The sequence below is a fragment of the Pleurodeles waltl genome, chromosome 6 (genome assembly GCF_031143425.1).
Source record: "Pleurodeles waltl isolate 20211129_DDA chromosome 6, aPleWal1.hap1.20221129, whole genome shotgun sequence".
In the NCBI taxonomy this organism is placed as follows: domain Eukaryota; kingdom Metazoa; phylum Chordata; class Amphibia; order Caudata; family Salamandridae; genus Pleurodeles; species Pleurodeles waltl.
Genome location: NC_090445.1, coordinates 1,570,719,267 through 1,570,743,665, shown reverse-complemented (window position 1 = coordinate 1,570,743,665; position 24,399 = coordinate 1,570,719,267). Strand labels below are relative to the sequence as shown.

General features: G+C 41.0%; 1 protein-coding gene across 11 annotated transcripts in view; it reads right to left on the bottom strand.

Moving 5' to 3' along the window:
* LOC138301142 (zinc finger protein 618-like) overlaps positions 1–24,399 on the bottom strand; it is a 781,690-nt gene that overhangs the window by 638,859 nt on the left and 118,432 nt on the right. For 10 of the 11 annotated variants that reach the window (XM_069241298.1, XM_069241296.1, XM_069241300.1 and 7 more), the window contains exon 2: positions 18,320–18,594. In XM_069241298.1, the coding sequence (XP_069097399.1) occupies positions 18,320–18,494 (175 nt within the window). In that variant the 5' untranslated portion in view covers positions 18,495–18,594. The remainder of the gene's footprint in view (positions 1–18,319; positions 18,595–24,399) is intronic. The other variant, XM_069241292.1, reaches the window with a different exon arrangement.

Here is a 24,399-nt window from a genome sequence, read left to right as displayed (position 1 = left end):
TAGCATTAGTCACCGCCACGTTAAAAGCTGCAAGTAGTTTTCCATGTTGTACAATGTGCTCATGTTTTTATTTTTCTTGTTATTTCCCCACCAAGGGCTTAGGCTGATAAGAATGTATTAAGACGGCAAGGAACAGTCTTGTTTTGAAGTGGCACCTTGGGATTGTGGCCAAGTTCTGACGTGTTATTTTCAAAGCTGGCCTAAAGCAATCAGCATTTTTTTAATAATAAACTTCTGCAGTGAGCAGGAGGTTCTAGAATTTTCCTCTCGTTTGTTCAAAGTATAAGAGGCAGAGACCAGATGGAACGGGGACTGAGAGTGATTTAGATCTCAGACCTGCGTGGATGCAGGGGTGAGTCATCCTTCCCGTGACGATAATTGATCTCTCTCTCCTCAATCGATTCTGGGATCTGGCTATCTGATGCTGAATAGGAGGGAGATGAAGCAGTTGCGCCCTTGCCTCATGGGGATGCATATTTTTGAATTCATTATTTGCTTTGCATTATAGTATAGATGCGTCTATTTGCAGTGTATATTGCAGTGGAGAATCATTTGGACATGTTTTCATTTCATTGCTGTGACCATTTTTAAATGTGTGCTTTCAGCATGCTGCAACCTTGCGAAGTGAAATAATAGATGTCTTCTTTGGACTAAGAAGCGCATTCCAGAGATTTTTGTCAGTGCATGAGTATTTCAGCTCGGTCATTAGTGAACCAAAACAGCGATCCTCCCACTCCCCAGCCCAGGAAGACCAGCAGTATGCAGATGCCTCTTCTGTCACACCCAGCCCCTCCTGTGTGATGGCGGTATATTGGAGTCAGGCTGCAAAAGCATTAGAGATATAAGCACAGAGAAATGCCCATTTTCTAAAAGTGACATTTCTACAATGGTAATAAAAGTCCACGTAAACCAGTAAGCAGCATTTCTCACTACCATTCCAAACATACTAAACATGCCCACGCTACTCCTCATAGATCTGAAGATACCGCTTAGACATATGTCAGGACATTTCCAATGCAATTCTTGCGAGAAGACATCCCTCGATGTACAAGGAGTCAAAGACTCAAAAATGTTTTGAGAAAAGACAAAAAAAGGAAGAACAGCCAATAAAATTACGGAGGGGTAGCTCCTTCTTCGGATCAGCGATGCCTGGGGTGTTAAAAAAAAAAAAAAAAAAAAAGAATTGACGTCAGCACGCCGGAGTGGCGCCTATATAGAAAACGCAAACGTCATATCCAGTGCAGATGACGAATGCGGAGCCGATCAACGCCACTTAATGGCGCACTGCTCAAGAAAACTCTGGATCCAGACTTGCGAATGGGGAAATTCTAAGTTAAGGAATCTGCAACTAGATAGCTTTATCCGATAAGATGTTTACAGCACATCTTTCTTATCCGCATTTTCCAAGAGTAAATGCATAAGAATAGTAAAAGTCAGGTATACTTTAAAATTCAATACTTCTCAACCATTTATCCTAATTCCCATTACACCCAAATGATAAACAGGACAATCATAATTAGATAACATTAACAGAGTCTGGCAATCAACATTAGTCCTTCATTCCAGATCGTCCTTTTAGGACAACTGGGTGTGATAACCTCAAAGCGGTAGATTAATGCCTTCTTTGGTAATAGCTTAAGGCTTCCAAGCAGAATTTGTATTCATAAATGTATCATTTTAAGTTCTGTTAAAGTAGTATCTACTGTGCCAGGGGGGGTGTTTTTGCCATGATCAATTTCTTGTTCAAGAAAACCTTTAAAGGAGTTCTTGTCGGCTTGTTTTAATTTGCACCAGTATCTTACTAAGCTCTGTTCATTGTGAGCGCTTGGTTAATTGACCTGAATTCTAATTAGATCAGATCTATTCTTGGGTGGTTAGGTTGGGAAGCCCAAAAATTGATTTATAAAGTTTACTATGGGCACACCAGAAACAGAGCCCAACAGAGGTTAAATGACTAGAGTGCCAAAGTGAGGTCCTGATGGATCACTTCAATGTTAAATGAAATACAGTTGCCAAAACGGGGAGGATAGGAGGGTCGCTAAGGGATCTGCAGCCAGACAGTCTCTACAAGGTGAGGCATTCCCAAACTTAAGTAACTTGCCTATCTAACACTTGACTTTTACCCACAGGTTCCTTACCTTAGAATAGATGGCAAAGAGGACGGTCTGCGGACCGTGTTACGCCAAGAAGTCCTGGGGGACCGAAAGGCAAAATGTCCATCGCACCAGACCTGACTGTCTAGGCAGTAGTGTGTGGCAAAAGTGTGCAGTGATGTCCACATAACTGCCTGACCGAGAAACAGAACTAGAACTCTTTGAGCTAATGCTTTAATTACAGCTTTAGTTCAGGTGGAATGAGCTCTCAAACCTGCAGGCAGCTGTTTTTGAGTCACCTCATAGCAGATTTTAATACTGATGACAATCTATCTGGAGATGGTTCTCTTGTGAACTGCCTTGCTTTTCTTCGCACCTTTAAAACCAACAGAGTTGATCCTCCACCAAGTAGTCTTTGACATGAGACGGTGTAACCACCTTTGGTAAAAAGGAAGCACAGGTCCTAGTGCCCAGTTTGTCTGGGGAAAATGTTTGTGTAGCGAGGTGAACCAAAAGTGCCTGCAATTTGTTAACCATCCTGGCAGATGTTATAGCCACAAGGAAGACTGTTTTGATGGTCAGTGTCTCAAAGGGCAGCTGTGCTAAGGCTCAAATGGTAAGCACATTAACAATGTGAGGACTAAATTAACCACATGATGAATTGTTTAGGGGGTAACATGTAGTAAACCTTTCAGGAAATGAGTCACAACAGGTGACTTGAAAAGGGAGGGGTGATCTGGCAACCGCAGAAAGGCTGAAATGGTGGAAATGTACCCTTTAACTGTACCCAATGGAAGGCCTTGGTGGCCAAGGTAGATGACACACAAAAAGACTACAGAGAAAGGTGCAGATACAAGATCAACTGATTCAGCAGCACACCAAACCACAAATTTGTCACATTGTAAAATCGTTTCAGTGGTGGTATGCTTGGCTGCCAGAATGATGCTGCACACTACAGGACAGAGCTCAAACACTTTCAACTGCCACTGCTCATCTCAACGTATGTAGATGAAGAGTGTGCAGGTTCGTTTGCAGGACCCTGCCTTGCTACTGGGACAGGAGATCCTCCTGAAGGGGCAGCCTGATGGAAGGACAAATGCCTATGCTCAGGAGTTCATTATACCAGAATCTCCTTACCAAAGCAGAGGCCGCTAAAATAACTTGGGCCTGGTTGTTCTTGATCTTCTTGACAACTTTGGACAGGAGTGGTATTGGTTGAAAGGTGTATAGGAGTCCCAAAGGCCACTCAAGATGACATGCATCTCAGAGAGACAGCTGCTTTGGAAACTCCAGCATGCAGAAGTGCTGATATTGTGTGTTCTTGGCAGTTGCAAATATATCTAACCAAGGCTCATCCCCAATCTCTGAAGTGAGCTTGAACCACCCTCTGGGTGAAGATGCCATTCGTGATCCACGAAGCATCACGACTCAGTTTTTCTGCTCTGGCATTCAAAAACCCACCAAATGTTGAGCCACAAGGAAACTGCCCTAGTGTTCCAGCCATGCCCAGAGATGCAGGGTCTCTTGAAACAGGGTCCACAACCCCATCCTGACCTGCTTGTTGCAACAAAACCTGGGGGTGGTGTTGTCCGTGTGCACCTGAATCTGCCTTCCATTGATTGAAGGTAGAAAGGCCTTCAATGCCAGGCAAACTGCTCCCAGTTCATGATGATGTGGCGTTTATGACTCCACAGGAGACCAGACACCTCTGATCTTCACTTTTCCCAGATGGACGCCCCAACTAAGAAGTGACGCATCAGTTACTACTGTGAGCTCTATACGGGTCTGCAGTTGATTCAGTCATGGTCCATGAGCCACCACTGCGGAGCTGTTGCAGTTCCCTCCAATATCTGGACCAGGTCAGAGAGATTTCCCTTGTGCTGTGCCCACTGGGACTTCAGATCCTACTGCACAGCCCACATAGGCCAATGGGCATGTTTTACATGGAGGAGGAAGGAGGCTATAAGACCCAACAGCCTCAGACTCCGTCTCACCGAAACCCAGGATAGAGCCTTAAACATCATAGTCACAGTCCAAATATCCTGGACTCGCTGTTCCTGAGAATAAGCCTCAAACTGGACAGTATACAGAGCAGGTTCAGATAAAAGGGAGTATCGGAGAGGAGTCAGGTTTGACTTTGGCACGTTGATGGTGAACCCCAGCGAATGCAGGAGGTCTGCCGTAGTCTGGAGATGGACGGCAACTGCCTGGGGCTATTCCACCTTTAACAGCCAGTTGTCAAGGTAAGGGAAGACTGGAACCCCTAACCTCTGCAAATGTGTGGCTCAGACACTCACGTCACTTTCATTTTTCCTCAAACAATATAGTTCAGGAAACTTCAAAGCTTCAGAGTCTATATCAAGAGGTCATATAATCTGGGAAAAAGCCTTTGGTTTCATGTTCCTTTTCAGGTCTGGCAATAGCAAAGAGCTTCTGATTTTGTTAAAATTAAATGTCATACATATACATTCCACTACTGCATACAGCATGAAGCCTTAAGTTAGGCATCTTCAGGTAGTGACAAACGTCACTGTGACTGACAACATCCTGTCTTTTTGCAAGGAGCACATCCTCACACGAATTCCTTATTTCAGGCCCCAAATCTTTTTTTGCTTTTAGCTTCTTTTTTTGTTTTTCAAACTGAGGGGGGGCTGGCAATTTCCCAAACAATAAACTTTTGTAAAAACTATGAAAAAAAGCATGGGCAAATCCAAAAGGCTGTCCACTAAAGCCAGATCTATTGGCTTTGACAATGGTTCTAGCATATTAGTCTTTAAGATAGGCAACTACTGCCTAGCAGTGTGGTGAATTAATCGGTCACAAGTGTAGGTAGCAAGGTGCAGTCTAGGCATTGGACCCTTGGACTGGTCCCATGCCCCATACTGATGCCCCCTAATCGTGTTTCAGAAGAGGTGGAGCAGAAAGTGACAAGTCTGACACTGGCTGAACTGATGCGAGAAGATGTAGGTAAAACAAACCTAGGCATCAAACCGAGATGTATAAGTGAAGAACTGCAGTTTTGCGGGGCTTGCCAGGTTCCTCACTCAGAACTGAAAATGGAAATAACAGCTTAATGAAAAAACGTATTTGCTCAATAAATGAAAAAGTATCGGGGAGGGGCAAGAGGCCAATCATCTTTTCCAGAAATTGTAATGCTTCAGAAGCGAGTAGCCAGACTCTTGCTTGTCTCGCTTTCTATGTTGTCTGCTCCTGTGAGCCAAAGATGAGAGTGGTGATGGGGGTAGCTTAGACAGAGAAGTGCATGGGAGCCTAGCTCCATCTCTCCTCCCGGCACGGAATACATGGCTCGTCTTTAGGTGTTTCAAGCCCCTTGAAATGCAGAGTAAAAAAGGTTTACAGCATCGGAATATGAGGACAACTGCAACAGTGAATATTGTGGCCTTATCTTCAAATGAAAACTCACCACCACAATGCCCTTGGAAAGAGGATGGTGGCCTGCAAGATCAGAATGAAGACCGAAACACGCTACATACCAAACTAACAGGTGGGTCAGTACAATAACTGGATCCTTTCATTGACAGCCAATATCACAACGCATCAACAGAACCAGGTATGACTTTATTTCCCTAAACACTCTACCAAAACGAATGAATGATATCGGAGCTTCTAACGCTTAACATGAGTCTGCATGACTTCAAAATGGCGACCACTGTGCAACAGGGGCAATAAAACCCCTGAGTACATGTATACTGCGCCATACGCCTGCCTCCCACCATGTGTGGATAAAAGTGCTTAAATTCTGTGACATGCTTACCACAGGGAAGGCATAGGGAAGACATAGCCTGACTCTGCTGTGACACCTGTCTGCCAGTAAACTCCTATGAAATCTTTAAGTTTTGATGATTTTGATAACCTCGAGTGAGATGCCCACATTGGCTCAAAAAGGACATTGCTTTGTTACAGCCCGAGGTACCCACCACTGCACTGCTGCCTGCAATTGTCTTGGAAGCCTTGACTGCAATGACCTTGGATGAGAGACCTACCCTCACACTACTGCTGCTGGAACCTCTAGCTTGACACAGAATATCCTCTTTATCGGACCCTCATGCGCTGTACTGAAAGCCATGCCTTGCCCTTGAGCTATTTGATATTGCACTCTTGGGAACAGTTCAGCCTCAAAATAAGGAGTGCTTTCCTCTTCTATATTCTATTCCCGGGCACCTATATATACACATTGGGAAATATCCTGCTGAGGCACTCCTAAATAAGTACCCACTATATCGAGCTACACCAGTGTCTGACAGACCTCCTGCTATAGAGCACTCCTCAGTCACATCAAAATGGCTGACAAAGACTCCAAAGCTAACTCCAAACAGCCAAATGCTGAGCCACCACTACCTGAGTCACCAATCAAGAACAAACCAGATATTAATAGCACTATCACCATGATATAAAAAAACAAAAAAAAAAAAAACGGAAATACATGACAGGGCTCAGTTTTATTTTATGAGGTCGAGCTATTTTTAGATTCCACTGACCCTTCTGGCAAGTGGACAAAGAACATGTGTTCTGTTCAGTCAGAAACTGAATTAGCAATTAAGATGCCTTTAAATCTTATTCTTGTCACATTTGCTCTGTGTTCAGAGACAGAGGTCAAAGGTCAGTTTGTCTTCTTGCAATGCAAATACTTTTCTTTGTGACTGCAGAGTTCCAGGATTTTCTAAGGTGAATTGTCTGACCTATGTGAAATGAAAGGATTTTGGTATCAGGTTTTTGCTAACACACAACATTGATATAACTAAGTCAACTTTAGAAACATTTCACAATATATTTCAGTACCTGTGAAAGACCATTTTTCACTTCTGTGTGATGACAAAAATATTTTAAAAGAATGAAATAAATGTCAGAACACTTTACTTGGTGATGTGCAAATGATAAACGTTTTCTGATACCCAATTTTCATAGATTATTCTTAACAAACTATGGGGGTCATTCCGACCCTGCCGGTCCATGACCGCCAGGGCCAGGGACCGCGGAAGCACCGCCAACAGGCTGGCGGTGCTTCCAGGGCCATTCTGACTGTGGCGGTAAAGCCGCGGTTAGAAAAGGGCAACCAGCGGTTTCCCGCCGGTTTACCCCTGGCCCAAGGAATCCGCCATGGCGGCGCTGCTTGCAGCACCGCCATGGGGATTCCGACCCCCTTCCCGCCATCCTGGTCCTGGCGGTAAATACCGCCAGGAACAGGATGGCGGGAACGGGTGTCGTGGGGCCCCTGCACTGCCCATGCCACTGGCATGGGCAGTGCAGGGGCCCCCTCACAGGGCCCCATAATGATTTTCAGTGTCTGCAAAGCAGACACTGAAAATCGCGACGGGTGCCACTGCACCCGTCGCACACCAGCAACTCCGCCGGCTCCATTCGGAGCCGGCTTCATCGTTGCTGGGGCTTTCACGCTGGGCCGGCGGGCGGCCTTTTGGCGGTCGCCCGCCGGCTCAGCGGGAAAGCCAGAATGGCCGTCGCGGTCTTTTGACCGCGGTGCGGTCATTCGGCGGTAACCGCATGGCGGGCGGCTACCACCGCCCACCACGGTTGGAATGACCGCCTACATTGTTTTATCAGTAAAGCTGTAAGTTAGTGGGAAGGTTTTTGGACATTTCTTGGAAACTTTCAGTCTGTAAATGACAACGAGCTACCACATCATGCTTTAGTAATACATTTATTAAAAGTGAGTGTTTAAACAAACTGAGAAACTCTCCTGCCCTGATGGCAAAGCTATTAGTAAAGTAAGAGGCAAGTCATGCATGGATCATGTGGGCTAGATTTCTTATACGTTCAGTGTATTTAATCAAAGAAAAGTGGATTTTTGTATTTATTTTTTTTACAGCAGAAATGCTGAACTCACATATTTGAAGGTGCACTCATATGTGAGAATGAAGAAAAAGGCAACTTTAAAATACAATATTTGCCCAGGATCACACAATTTGAGACCCATTTCCAGGTCAGTTAGGTCAAGTAGATTATTCAAGCTACTTGACCTGCAGGTCTAGTAACATTTTTATGATTTTTCGAGGCCTGCATGACCTTGCAAAATCAACAAAACAAAACAATGATTCAATGCAACTGACAGTGATAACAGCAGACAAATGGTATCAACAATAAAATAGTAGAGACAGAAAACAAACAGCATCATTAGAAGACTTTTCTGCTCAAATGACCAAAGACTTAAAATCCTTTCAAATATCAACACAAACCATGGAGAAGGATTTAGCTGAACTAGAAGATCAAAACAGAAGAGGCAACCTAAGGCTCTTCGAGATCCCTGAAGGAACTGACGACTCAGTCAAGTCATGCATAACATTTCTAGAGAACTGGCTCCCATAGGTTACTGACCTAAACTTACATAAAGAATTAGAAATAGAACAGGCCCATTTAACCCCAACATTCAAGCAGCCGAATAGAAACATCAAGACCGATAGTCTGCAAGTCACTATGACTCCAACACACTGAAGCAATACTGGCCTAAATGTGCAAAAATAACCACATTAACTGGAATTTCTTTAATACCCCTATCCCACAAAATTATTATAAAACAACTGTAGACATCAGAAAAGGCTTCTTGGCACTCCAAGATCGCCTAAAAAACACATGACTACAATTTTCCTTCACAGGTTCAGCCAAATTCAAAGTTATGGCAAATACTACATCTGTGAAGACCACAAATGCTTGTGCAACTTTCTTAACGAGATTGAAGATCACAAGATGGAAATTTCCCACTCCAACAAAAGGAAAACAAGAACCATCTCGCCTACGACCAAGATTCAGGTCCTGACTGAGTAACCCGTCCGCCGAAATCTAAGTTGCAACAGTGACTGATATCCCATCTGCTGAAATGTGAATCCCATTATTTCCTATGGGATTACGTTTTCAGCAGACAGAATACCTGTCACTGTTATAACGGAGTAACCCGTCCCCTGAAATCTAAATCAGGCCCTCAGTCTTCAATTGCAGAACTGTGCCCGATTTAAACAGCTGATATAAGCCCCACGTAAGTACACAACATTCATTAATGCCTTACACCTGTAGACTGTTAATAAACAAGAGCATTTGTGTTCCATCCTAGGGTTAAGACCATAATTCAAATGTGATATTCATCCTGCTTCCTCACAGCTAAGATATGGGTTTCCTCCCATAGTTGAGAACACAGTTGAGACCTTATTTCAAATCTGATATTGAAATGTGACATTCAAGCTCTTCTGTTTCTATTACACAGTTAAATAACAATCTCAAAGTTGTTACTTCTAACCGTGTTTCGCTCAGTCACCAAGTTTGCTGACCCAAGGTCACTTGCGCTATATAACAATTATAATAAAACGTTCTTCATATCTAACATAGTTGAAATGTAGCTTTCTTCATGTTTTTGTAACTTGCGCAAAGACATGCGCCACATCACTTGTATCATGTTATGTTTTCCATTGCCGATGGACAGACACTCTTCTCTGTCGCTTCCGCGATGTCAATATTCATGGGGTGGAGGTAGGTGGGCTGAAATAGAGGGCAAGTGTCTACTTTTTTCAGCTGCTTTTCTGTTTTGTTACTAGGAATTTGTTTGCTTCTACTTTATTCATTGACACGTGTAGAATATTTTACTAAGGACCCAAGTATACGCTCCGGCCTAGCTCCGCACAAGTCACTAATTGGTTCCTACCAAAATAACAGCACCTGATGGTAGAATAACAGACCAAAATGCCAGCAGTCACCTACCTCAAGCACAGACCTGTCTCCTATATCCATACTACTTGACAAGGGACCACAAACAGTCAAATGTTTTAACCTTTTTATACCTCTACATGGCAGCACATCAACTCTACCTACATAAACATGAGAAGCCCCACACTCCGCGACAATCTCAATATTGTCTCCCTGAATATCAAAGTGTTAACACACCCGGTAAAAAGACGCAAAATAACTGACTACTTTTTCAAGACCAGAGACGGTATAATCATATTGCAAGAAAAGTAAATCTCACACAAAAAAGCCAATACCCTCAGAAATAATTGGATATCAGAAGTCCTCTGCTCTTTTGATACACAAAAAATTGCATCATTACACTAATCAAAAAAAAAAAAAATCAAATCTCAAACTCGACTTCCATATTACCAACACAGAGTGAAAATGGATACTATCTAACTTAAGCAGAGAAGACTTGAACATTCATGTTGTCAACAAACATGGATTTAATAATGATGACCCCTCCTTATGGAGCACTATCTCAGACAACATAAGCCAGTTAACACCTAATTATTGCAGGGGCGAAGACTTTAACCTACCATTAGACACAATCCTTGATCATCCACCTAGCTGTACATACTATCCTCCAAAAGCCTATAAGGTACTACAGAAGCTTAAAACACAAGCTACTCCCAGCAGCAAAACAAAAGTTTCAGCCATGACAGAGCGTAAAAAGACACTGATTGGTGGGAGAGGTTATTATTTTGGGGTCCCCAACAACACAGTGTGGGGACTCAGAGCGGACCTATAACGCATCATGTTGAATGTTTTGATGCTGGTCCCATTGTAAAAGGAATGCCCGACAAAGCATCATAGGGTGAGTTTTCTGAGTGTAATGAATATTGTAGTATTGGCTCTCCCACTGTGCCGGGACAGCTGCGTTGAGGATTTTGGAGTTTTTACTTATGAAACGGCTACTGCGCTCCAATACCTCCGATCGAGTTCACGCTTCAAACTGCCATGGAGCGCGAAGGAGAGACGAAAGCAAAACTGAAATTACCCCGATTCGGTAACAGCACCAGAATGCACAGCGTGGCTGAATGATGCGCTATGACACAGAGTCACTGAGACAGAAATGGAATCCCCTGCCACAGCGCCTTGAGTCTTAAGCTAGTGTTACAAATGCTGCTAAAGTAATGCTAAAATACAATATTGGCGACGAGATGCTGAAATGGTCCCTCGCAGGGAGCGGCGGTAGGTAACAAGATAAAACTAACAAACCACTAGTAGGGATAGGTGTAGCAGATGAGTCAAGTCACGTGACAACTAGTTTCCAATCCCGGGCCTCAATTAGCAAATTTGTGCGTTATGGGTCTTGTGGTCTTAGTTTAATTGATTTGAACCATTTAGACGAACACGTAAAATAACATTTTTAAAAAACGATTGTAACAGGAAACCCTGCGGGATCAAATGTTGTGCTGTGACATGAAAAATACTTTTAAAACTGTTAATGAGAGAGTGAAACATTAAAAGTGGTCATCACAGAGGGGAATCATCCATCGCAGAAGCCGTCATAACAATGTATAGCTTTTTGTATAACACTTCATGCCGTTTCTAGGCATTATAAATACTAGATGGTACTGTTTTGAAACTGGAACCTTTCTTGTAAGGGTGAAACAGCCTACCAACCCCCAGATAAAGAGAAACACGCCAACACTTTCCATCAAATGTACGGAGAGGGTGATATACTCCATAACGTAGTAAGAAGTATTAACACAGCTTCTGACAAAGAACAGATACAATGAAATCACCATTAATGGGGACAGGCATACTGAAATACCCAAAGAAAGATACAATGATCACTTCTCACCGGTAGTGAGACACTGGCATTCAAGCCTGTTGTGTGCAACACTGAAATCACCCCTCACAAAAGGCGCTAAACACTTTGCTCAAAGGGAACAAAACATGGATGCCTGCTCACCTGCAATAATGTTTTGTAAAAGGAATGCCCTGCAAAGCGTTAAGGGGCGTTTTTTCCCCGAGTGCTGTGAATATTGTAGTACTGCCTCTCCCACTGTGCCGAGAGAACCAGGTTGAGGATTTCAGTGTTTTTACTTATGAAACAGCAACAGTGCTCCAACACCTGTGATCGGGTTTGCGCTTTAAACTGCCATGGAGAGCAAAGGGGAGAGACAAAAGCCCAAATTAAATGACTCTGATTCGGTAACAGTGTGAACAATGTGACTTGGCTGGTAGTCATGCAAAGCGCTCCAATACCGCTGACTGAGTTCATGCAGTATAAAACTTGAAAGTGCCAAATAGTGTGCTCACACTAAAGTGTATGGCAGATGGTGCGATAATCCGTGTAACGGGGTCAGCCTGCAAGGCAGTAACAAAACAGCCTCAAGGCGGGACAAACGTAAAGCATTTACCAACGACATCAAGGGATTTTTTTAACGCAAGCCCAGGGACAAATGAAAGTGATGGGCGTCAGATAGGCATGGTTAAAGCCCACAAAATATATTACAACATGTTGAAAAGTAGCACTTGTGCACTGCTATACTCGACTTAAAATGGAAGTGACCACTTCCCCTTTGAGTGAATGTTTGTAAAAACATTTGTAAGAGCATCTTAAGAAATCAAAAGAAAACTTTTCATTTTCTCTTTGAAACGCATCCCATTTTCCATTACGAAAAAGGGGCTGCATTTTTTAAAAACAAAGATGGCTTTATTTGAAAGCAATCACAGGCACGGTAGGCTGCTGTCCCCAGCCCAGTGATTTTTGCGATTCCTAATGGGTGGCAAACCAAGACCTACCTCATTAATATTCATGAGGTAGGTCTATTTGCGAGCTACTGGGACTCGCAAAATGTGTAAAACACACATTTGTACACAGTGTATGCGATTACCAAATAGTGAATAGCAAAAATTCAATATTTGGTAATTGCAAACGATTACCTCCGTACATCTGGCCCCAGAACGCTTAAGAACAAAATAAATACTACGAGACACATATCCAGCATGGCAACCCCATTATCTCAAATACCTCATGATCGAGTTTGGATCGGACTTCATAGGTAAACATAACAAAACAATTACGCTTAAAAAAGGTCACCCAAATTCATCACGTGGGGGGATGCATTGGAACCTTTGAAATGATGGTAAAATCCATACTTAACTACTAAATCAAAATGATCCTTCTGTTGCTATCAGACTATTTTCACCACAAACTTGATTAACTACAAATTTCATGTGGCAAAATAAGAGGCCCAGAATAGCATTGAAGAAACTCTGTCTCCCCAGAGAACGGGATGGCATTAACCTCACCAATTTTAGGAACTACCAGACATCTGTTGTAGCAAACCAATGGGAGCATTGTTCGTCTAAAAAGGCTAACTATAAACCCACATGGTTGATGGTAGCAAAAGACATCCTAGTCAATCTAGTCCCCATAACGCTTCTTTCTATCAACATCAAATAATGTGTCTCTTCTAATTACATATTCAAGAACCCCAAAAAAGCTCTATTAAGCATCATCGAAAAATTGGCCTCATTGATTAAATCCACCAACTTTGTCTCGTTCTGGCATAACCTGAAATTCATATGGGAAGGGCAAACACTATACTGGTATTCCAGGTTATCCAAAGGTATTTATTTCCCCAGCCAACTAGGCTCTAGTTCTTCCCCCTTGTCCTTCTCTAACCTATAAACACAATATCACATAAACAATACAGAATCCTATATTTGTTTTTAACTGTAAAATGTGCATCGCCAAAGTAAAGGCCCACAAAGAACTATCCCTTTTGGTTTTTATCCGGCCATCAAGTATACAAATTCAATAAACCACTACAATCCAGAATGTCAGACGTAAACTGCAAAATAATGAAGAATTGGGACACACATTGTCCTTACTGCATACAAGATCTGGAATGTGGTAAAATATGGAAATCAGTCACCTCACACAAAATCTCACTAGTCCTATCACACACTAAATTTTGGCTAATCCACAGAGCTTATTGGAACCCCTCCCACTTAAATGAGCTAATACTCTAGATATCCCCCATGCGCTAGAATTGCCAAGAAGAAGTCTGAAACCTCGCACATTTACTTATTCGCTGCAAATCAGTAAACCCAAGGGAAAATGCTTTCTCTTTCATCACTAAAATCTTTGGTATACACCCCAAACATAAATTTGCATATCTCATCAATGTATTTTTGAACCTCGGTATCAAAAATAGCAACAGCCTCTTACTTGACCTTTTACTAACAACTGCAGTCAAATCAATTACCTGTACCTGGAAAGACGTGAACAAAACCATAATTCACAGCAGAGCTGAACTGAGTAACGCATTTTAGAGGTGTAGACAACCTCGCCCTCCACTATTCTCCATGGAAACCTCAACACAGACCCATCTGGAAGTCCTTAGATACATACTTTACCACCACCAAATCCCCCCCGAATAGCTCGAAACCCCATTGACACTATGCACCTACACCAGAATAGAGCTTCAACCCATACCAACAACCCATATACAGGAAACAAAATCAACCGCTTATCCAATTCCGTTATATAAGCAAGTTAACTGACATTCTCACTCCATACTCCTGCATACATTACTTTTTCACTCAATACTCGTAGACTTTACACAGCATTCATTCAGCGGGTTTATGCACACCACTAATGTTAAAATTGGTTTATATATGCATCTGATGTAATTATTTCATGACCATGTAACAAGTAGTTTTAATTGGACACTCCTCTCTCACGACACATTCTTTTATTGTTTTATATTCAACTGTTGTGGGCTTTTGTACTTAACTACATTTGTGTTTTGTACTCCCTACAAAATCAATAAAGATTATTTGAAATTAAAAAGAGTGACGACGATGAAACTTCTGAAAGAGTGACTTCGGCGAGAGCATCATTTAACAGGACCTAACTTCCTTTTCTGAAGCAAATGTCTCTTTATGTAAGGCCTTAAAGAGCATGACATCCACCTCATAATTGACTGGAGATGCATGATGACACGAAGGGTACACTTGCACACCTCATGTTAGGACTTCAACAACATGGATCTGTGAGCGACATCTGTCTTATGTTCCTGAAACTCTAGTCAAGGGTTCTGAACGGATCACATTCTTCTGTACAAAGTCATTCAAGCTATAAGTAATTGGCCATCACCTTCTGCCCTATGTCTAACGTGCCATGTAGTTTCAGATGTCATTTTCAGTCAATACCTTTAACTCTTTTCGCACTCTGCCGACACTACCAGCTCATGCTCCCAAACGTTTTCATAACAGAGTGTGTCACCAGTCACAGGGACCAACCTCAATCCAGTGGAAGTATTATATTAATAACATTGCAGTAAACAAGGACTGTGGCAGTGCTCACAAAGCAGCACAGAACTGTTCTAAGTGCTGTACTAAACAGAAGTAAGGATATCCTCAATAAATTCAGTGTGCAACTAGCAGAAAGGAAGGCCTCGGTAACTGTAATATGTAAAAAGTGCAAAATCTCATATTTCAAAGTTGTGACGGACAACACAGACGGGCATCAAAATAAGCTTTCAGCACCAACAAATCATTTTCGTCAAACTTTTTTATATAATAATTAAATAATTTTATATAAACTCTTCTTTAATAACGAAAACACAATACACAAAAATAATTAAATTTAGACCTGTATAGTTAATAGTAGCTGTCTATCTCCGGATACAAATTGGTAAAACAAAATTCATAAACTTCTATAAAAAAATAAAAAAATAAAATAAAAAAAAGACACCAATATAATCAAATCATGGGCTCTGAATAACTATCCGATACAAAACAGCAAACACATCAAGGTAATCCGATCATGTTATGCTGCAGTCAGATGACTGGCCGCCCACATTAAATGCATCACTGTACATTTCTGTACTTTTATAAACTTCTAGCCCACCTTCTTCAGAACTGCACAAGTACCTGATGTAACATTTTGGGGAGTCTAAACATTAATTCACAAAAATATGACCAACAAAAACTTCAGTCACAATTATAATAAAATAATAAGCAAACATTGCAAGCGATCAGATTGGAATAATTTAAAAGGGGAGAAAAAGATACCAATCACAGAATAAAAGCAGGATACCATCCCCACCTGGAAAGAAATAGATGTAATTTCCCACAAGACCTAACTACTGGAATGCTGGGGTAAAAGATACAATTAACCTCAGTCAACCACATTACCCAAGTGAGGTGGAGTATATCGAACTTCTCTCCACTCTTACCCTTCTAAAATTGTCTCTAGTCCTCTTAGGTATGAGCAAGGCAAGCATATCTATCAATGGACCTAAAACAATCATATCGATGAGGATAAAAGCCAAATGCTCCTCTAGTGGGGAGCATAAACCCCCGCACTAAGGTGCCCAAATATGAGTGGCATGCCTGCCACTATTAAGTTAGCACAAACAGAAGATATACACACCACTGACAAAGATACAACAGCCTCCAAGAAGCAGATCCCACGTTTTTTCCAATACCATGGATGTGACGAGTATAAGTGGGAACAACAACATCTTTTACTATTAGAAGGGTCAAAGATGTCTCCATTTCATGCATCCTTACATGTGGCAATATATGCAACCCTCAGGAGAATCTTCAAACAGGCGATGTTCGGGGCTAAAAGAACAGGCAGGGCAAACATTGAAATCACATATGTAATCTAAATAATCTCAGTCAAGAGTTCATTAAAGTAACCCAATCAATACATGTTCTGAAACCAACACAAATGCAATCTGTTGGTAAAAAAATTCCTACTTTAAAAAGAATAATCACAACATATAATAAATAATACCCCCCTAATGCATTGCCAATACTATACAAATGACAGTATGACAGGCACACCATGAGGTAAAAAAGAACTAGCTGGCGTCATCACAGCCTTTTGGACTGCCTAGGAAGCAAAGTGGCAAAATGTCCATGAACACGAGCAAGCTCATTTTAAACACCCACAAGTATATCAGACTGAATCACAGGTAAGGGGAATCAAAGAAGGACTGCCGGCAATGAAGTAGCGCATTCTGAACAAATTGCAGTATTGGAGCTACATGCACTGCTGGCCAAAATCCATAATATGCAACACCAAATCAACCTGAAATTAAAATAAATTAGGAAACTATAATTTTACAGTGACAACTGAACATCAGAGCCCTCATATACCGAAAGGATATTCGCACCACGAGTGTGTTTGGTACATCTGGTATAAACGGCGGGGAATACTAGTAAAAAAAAAAAAAAACAATTCAAACCATAAGCTTGAGAAGGACTACTTCAGAGGCTATGCTATAGCCACAGTAAAGGCCTGGACTAGGCACAGACAATCAACATGGATAAGGTCTTATACTCAAAGCACTAAAAACGAATATGCTTCTGAAGAAGGTAGTGGTGCACCTATGCCACAGGCAAATGACGACAGCTGAAAAGACTCCATCCAATACAAGCAGAAAGGTCTATAATAAATAATATTTATATGGTGTTTTCACTATTATATATATATATTAAAATTATGTAATGATTGTTTTCAACAACGTTTTAACAACAACAAAAATTGTGATGAATGCTTATTTGACGTCTTTGTGTTATTTCAGCCATAACCTTGAAATATAAACTTGAAGTGTATGTTTTTACACTCTTTGCATACCATGACTAGAGAGAGCCCCCTGGATTCTACTCTAAGGGATGTGCTTCAGTAAGGCTCAAAAACATGGTTCAATCATTCCTAATTATTCCTAAGCCTGTTACCTTTTTCTTAACTGACCAATCGATGATTGCTGCGGTAAAGAGAAAGAGAAGAGTACCTCTAGCTTCTCATTACTATTAAGAAAGGGCCTAAAATGTTGTCACTAAAAGACCAAGCTCCACAAGAGTGTGGAATTATGGACAACACTGAAAGGGAAAAAAGACAATATTACTTAAAATAAAAATCCACCAAGAGACAGCTACTGTACTTATCCACGTATATTTGATAGCGGTCTAACAGCTAATTCTGATGGGATGATACAAACTAAGACTGTGTGACTTCAGCAAAAGAATATTAAGGGGATGAACAAATTAACGGAGTACCAGCAGAAAGTTTAGTTAATTAATGAACTACACAATTCCAAAGTATACCACTTCATCACATAACTGGATTATTCAACAATGTTTGTCTCGTAATATTCACAACTTACTTGTGTTTTAATATACTGGCTTACAATACCACTTCTGCCTTCTTGGTAAACACAAGAGTGACCATTATAAACAGCAAGGACAGGTTCTGATGAGACAATAGGCTACATGCTTGGGGCTACTTGGTGTCTGGAACGTATGGTAGTACTGTAGAAACCAACAATTAATTCCATGAATTAACAGGCTTTCATTCTTCAAGTAAAATACATTTTTAATGCAGCTTCATGACCCACCACACACTAAATGTGCAAGTGAGTAATGCTAATAATTAGGCACCTTCAGAAAAAAAAAACATATATATATATAAATATATATAAAATCGTGATTCGTACCAAGTGGCTGCTGATTTCTGGCATCACCAATTACTACGCAGATCTCTGCTGGCCCTTCTACAGTTGCATTGTCCATGCTGTTTTTGCTGGATTCTTTGGCATCATCCTGCCAGATAACTGCTTGTACCTCTTCATCGGGTGCCTCGGTTTTCACGGTCACATCAGGGGCAGACATAGTTCCCTTCTCAGATCAATGGCCCACTGGAATTCCTGCAGGACCACAGGACACAGTGGAAGGATTTCTTATCATCAAACAGGTCCAGCTCTTCAATATTCTTAAAAAGATGACCAAGACACAAATATGCTCTGTTAATATCAGTAACAATTTAACTATTACAGATGTGTCTAACACAAGTTACCAGACAAATAATCTAAATATATAAAACAAGCCATTATCACATTTTAACAGACGTAACCTTGACACAAAAAAATATCACCATTGATAAGACAAAACATTTTACTGAAAACTATTTAATTGCAAGCATTAACTGCAATTCAATTGAGAAAACAAATCTTTCAACTCTCTGCTGAATAATTGTTCTTGGAACTGCAAGTACGAAATTATAGATATTTAAAAGACTCAGAATTAATTTAGGTTAGCATCACACTCCTCATATCACAAAAGGAACGATTACGTTACCGTACACATAATATGCTCAAATATTTTGCAGAGAAATAGACCCTTCTACAGCTAGCGACAAAAACTGTTTATGAACCTGATCTCAAGGGTTCGGAGGGATAGTAGAAACTTAACACACCTGAAATTTAACACCACTGGCATAATTTATAGAGTGCAATTAAGTACGCCTATTCTGATTTTTCTGGGCATAAAATTTGGATTTTGGTACCTACTGCATCAAAGTCTACATGTGATTGTACATACATTTTCCACTGTTAAATTTCAGTAGGTTTGAGCCATACAAGGCTGGAAAACGGCTAAGCACACACTACAAGATCAATCTCAACCTGTGCTGCTCTGTTTCAAGGCATCCCTTAAACAAGAAATGCCAAGCTGCAACGTTGAAGACTACTCATTCTTTTGCGCAGCATTACTGTTTGGAATCGGCACAACGCAGCAATTCAGTTGTCGGACAGGCTGTCCTGCGTCATCTATTCCGTTAAGGTCAGCCTCATTACAATTTAACTTACTTTCATTTTCCTCATTTAATCCTTCATGCTTCTGTGTTTACTGTGCTTTACAATTGCTTATAATCTTTGTGCAAAATATATATATATATTTTTATACAATTCTTGTATTAGTAGGATTGTTTATATGAACCGATATGTCTGCTCCCACCATACACTCTGGGCATTCCAGCAATTTTGAGTACTGCTGACTATTCATATTCAAGCATGTGAATATATGAAAAATTACTTTCCTGTAACTATCCAGTATTGGTATCTTTCATAGATTCACATATGACCCACCCTCCTCTGCGGTGAGGCTCACCTTCCTTTGCAGTGTATATTCTTCACTCTAGTGCTTAAACATCGGAGGGAAGGAGCCTCTCTTGGGCGTGTTCTGGGGGTGCTGGCGCCTGATTGCTCATGGGTCAAATTTGGTTCTTTTTTGAACAAACATAGATAGGGTATATGTTCAAGTTTGCTAGCATTGTAGCCTATGGCTATTTGTCACTTACTGCTTTTCTAAGGTACAGTGGGACTTCCACTTCAACGACGGGGATGATTCAAGCATGTGAATCTATGAAAAATCCAATACTGGATAACTGTGATCCCTTCCCAAAGAGGTGTCAGCATAGCAATAACACTTCTACAAGCCCATTGTAATCAGGCCCAATATTTGAACAAGCATTGGAAAGGCCAATAGGTCTTACCTTTGGTACCTATTAGCTTTGCCAGTAGTTTTTAGTGATGCTTTAGATCATATGTACTTGCAAAACTTTCCTGGAAGTCAAAACGTATTGTCTTTGGTGTGGCTGAAGGCAGCACTGATTCCGGGGGGGGGGGGTTTAGGGGAGAGGTGGATGAAAAGTGGGCCTAGGTGGAGGGAAGCTTGTACAGAATGTGGACAGCGCTGCCCTGCCGGATTAAGCTCCAGCAGGATGGTTCACCAGTAGTCGAACTGCCAGGGTTGTTATGTGGCAGTCCGATTGCCGCATAGGCGGCGGTCCAGACCGCCACCGCGAGTGTGACGGTAAGACTGCTACACTCGTAATGAGGCCCTAAGTGTATTGATTTGTCTTGTGCCTATTAAATTATTTGTTTCTAGCACACTCCAGAACTACCAAAGAATTGTGCTTTGTGCTTCATTTGTGCTTTACTAACTGCTAATACATTCTGAAAAATTAGTACTGTTCATTTAGAAGTATATAAATTTAGTTATGCTCTATAAAAGAAAATTACATCCTGCAGCTTTACCCTGCACACTTCCTGTACCCACTAAGGGCCAGATGTAGCAAAGGTTTTTACCCATTCTGAGTCTATGGGAAAAAGTGTTCGTACATATGGCCCAAAGAGTGTTGCATAGTTCACTTTACAAGATCCTCTCTTTTTGCAGTCAGCGTAAAAAAAAACAAAAAAAGTAAACTCCAATCGCCCTTTTAAAAGAAAAATGAACAGCAATGTGTTGGAAGGCATAGCTTGACATTTGATTTCAGTCTTTAAACACACAGCAAATGTGCCAAGATAAAAACAAAATTTAAAGGACTCTTATGTTTTGTTCATTTGCCTTCTGAACTCCTGCAATGCGATAGGCACGGAGATAGATATAGTTGTACTGCCAAAGATAAGCAAAATTAGTCACAAAGAAAGAATTCTTAGAGGAAAAGAAAATTGCTGGACACAGGAATGCGGACAGAAACTTGAAGTGGCCTGTCGTCAGTGGTGGGTTGAATATCAATAATCCTTGTCACCAGAAATGTAGCAACGTACATAAGATGTAGGAAACTTTTTTTAAACGAAATACAGCACTAAACTGCAGCACCTGCTACACGAACACGCGTACAAGGGAGATGGCTGGAAAAGAAGCATTCTCATGAAGTGCCTCATGAAAAAGGAAAAGTTCCCAGAAAGAGAGCACTCATGGAAGAGTACAAGGAGCGAGACAGTGAGCCTGTAAAGAGGCTATGCTCCATGAGCGGGGCAAATATATGCTGGACAGTCTAAAACAAATAATGCCAGCAAACAGAACACAAGCAAATGTGAGTTCCAAAACACAAAACCCAATGGTGAGAACTGGGAGGAATGCATTGCTAAGTCAGCTCATAACATGTCCCCAATATGCCTTTGCAACCAGACAGATGTGCTGTCTGGTAGGCTTAGACCTAAAAATGAAATACCTACAGGCATTTGTACATAATAAACATTGCCAATAACATATCCTATTGAGACCTACTAATCATTTTTCATAGTGAAAAAGACAAATAATTATTCAAGACCTGTTCATCAGATCCACTTATAATGCTTCACTTCAAGCCCGCGGTTAATCAAAATAACAGTGAAACGAATGTTATCAAAATAACCGTCAAACAAATGCTGCCGTTTTTAGGCGTGACTTAATGACAGTAGCAGTATTCATTTCAAATTATTGGATTTAACTAAGAAAAAGGGGCTAGGAGTCGGCATGTAGGATTGTTCACTAGTTGAGTGGGAGAGGTATGCAGGAGCTAAGGCTCAGGAGTTAACATTTATTTTCTAACAGTAATTCCAAGTTTGTTGTTTTCATTAGTAGCGCACTTACGCTAGTAGAAACAAGGTACCATTTGTAGAGAGAGAGCACACAGAGAGGCATTTGTTGCCATATCAACATGATCTGTTAACGCCTGACTTGAAGATAGCAATTTCCTCATTCTTAAACCTATACAATGTGTGGTGCATCCTTCTCGGACATCTCCGTAGAAATTTGCAATCCCTAACTTTGCATCACCCAGATTCCTCATAGTTTGCCTCCTCTCCCCTGATTTATATCCCTTATACTCTTATGTTCTTTCTCCTCCTCAGAGATGGCCTTAGAATTGCATAATGCACTCTGCAGAAAACCAAATGTGTATGGCTCACTTCATGTCAAGTGGTCTATGAATATGGGTGCGTGTCTGTGTACAGGTATTCCTGTTTGCCCACTAGTCTTCGTGAGTGTGAGCGCAGGTATGCTGCTCTGCATTAACATGAGTAACAAACACATGAAGCTAGCTTGCCCTTCAAAAATCCTTTAATGACATTGGTAAATGGTTTACGTTTGTCCCTCCTTGAGGAGGTTTTCTCTCATTGGCCATTGCCCCTGTTACATGGCTAATTTCACTTTTGCTGCTAAGTTTGACTGCGAGCAAACATCTTTTTCCTTTTGTTTTTCTCTTCACGCTGATGCTTATGGCGGCCGTGGCACTGTGAATCGGCTCGCTTATGTTAACTGTTTTACTTCTAATTTTCAGTTTATGTGGCAAGAAAAGTCCGGTTAGGAGTTTACAACGCTAACAGCTGTAACACCAGCAAATGCGAGACCCATAGCATCGCAAATGCTTGTGTTTTTTGGGCCGACTTTTGGTTGTTGGATTTTCTGCACACAACATTAAAAAGCGTTCGGGCCAGATGCATGAACGTTTTTATTGCTAAAAAAAGCACGAGTTTTGCAAAGGAGCAAAAACAAATCAAAGTACACTGCGAGTCACGCCTATTATGGGAACTTGAAATTCGCACATTGTAAATTGCACATTGCAAAGTGGGGTCATCTTTCATGGAAATCTGAATTAATGTGCATGAACAGTTTGTGAGAGATCTGATAGTCGCAAAGCATTGAAAAGTGATGACTAGTTATCAACTGACATAGCAAAAACACTTTGTGGAGTCTGAGTACAAAGGCCGAGCACTCATTGCACATCCGTTTGAACCAAAGATATAACCACTATTTAATTAGCATCACATACCACGTTTAAATTTAATTCTATTTAGGTCGTACCATAAACACAATGTAATATTGGGCTTGCAGAAGGTGAATGGAGTTGCTGAGGTGGTTGCTCTGCAGATGGCAGCAAAAGAAACGTGACCCAAGGAAGATAGTGGATCACTGATGCATTGGACTTTACAGCATGAATACATGTATGAAAATAAGAGTGTACTATAAATGCTCATCACCCCACAAAACAAACCATGTAAGAGAAATCTTTAAGACTTCTTGGCCAAGGTACAAACTACCGCAGATGACAACGATACCCATCAAAGGAATAAAAGGCTTTTTTTTTCCAAACTAGGGTGGAAAAAAAGACTCTTAAGAACAGAATGGTGATGGTGCTTTTAGGAGCACAAATAAGATATGACAAAGTACAGGGCACAGTACACCTTTGTTTTTTGTTAAAGTTAGGTATGCTAGTGGTAATGAAAAATCGAAAGGCAAGAGAATATATTTTGTGAATCTTCTCAGATGACACTGCAATGAGAAAAGCAACTTGTCATGGCCCAGCTAAAGGTCATTGGAAACCACTGACTCAAATGCATCAAACAATATTGGGATTCTAAATGCACAGAGGATGAACGAAAAGCACAAAGGAGCATGCTCTCCAAGACGAGCAGGTACACATCTCTAGCAGTGAGACATTGTTCTTATCTGCTCAAGGTATAGCACTTCACAAGTTTACAGTCTAAAATTATGTAGCAAGGGTGTCCGTAAATTGAAGATAACGGACGCTACCTTGTTTTGGGACCCACAAGAGTGGGTTATATATTTGAGTCTGCTGGGCAGGTCGAAAAGATTACCTGAACAAGAAATAATATAGAATATGTACACATGTACATTCATTGCTGCTGAGTGAACCTGTAAACCTAAGGGTAAAGAAATGTCAAGCTGCTTAAAATATAGATTATTGATGCAGTGTTTTCACCACAGAGATGGGTATGTTGGAGCAGATATGCTAATATGAGAAATTTCTAATGATTTGCATATCAATACTAATGAGAAATATTGATAAAATAAACCAATATTTGAAAATAACATGTATGAGTAAAATGTGCCCACGGGGAGTGGTCACCCTGTGTATTAACAAAATGCTAAATAATAAAAATATATATTAAAATGTGTACTAATATGTCATATTTGAATGTATAACCTATGTTTTATGACAATTCATGTT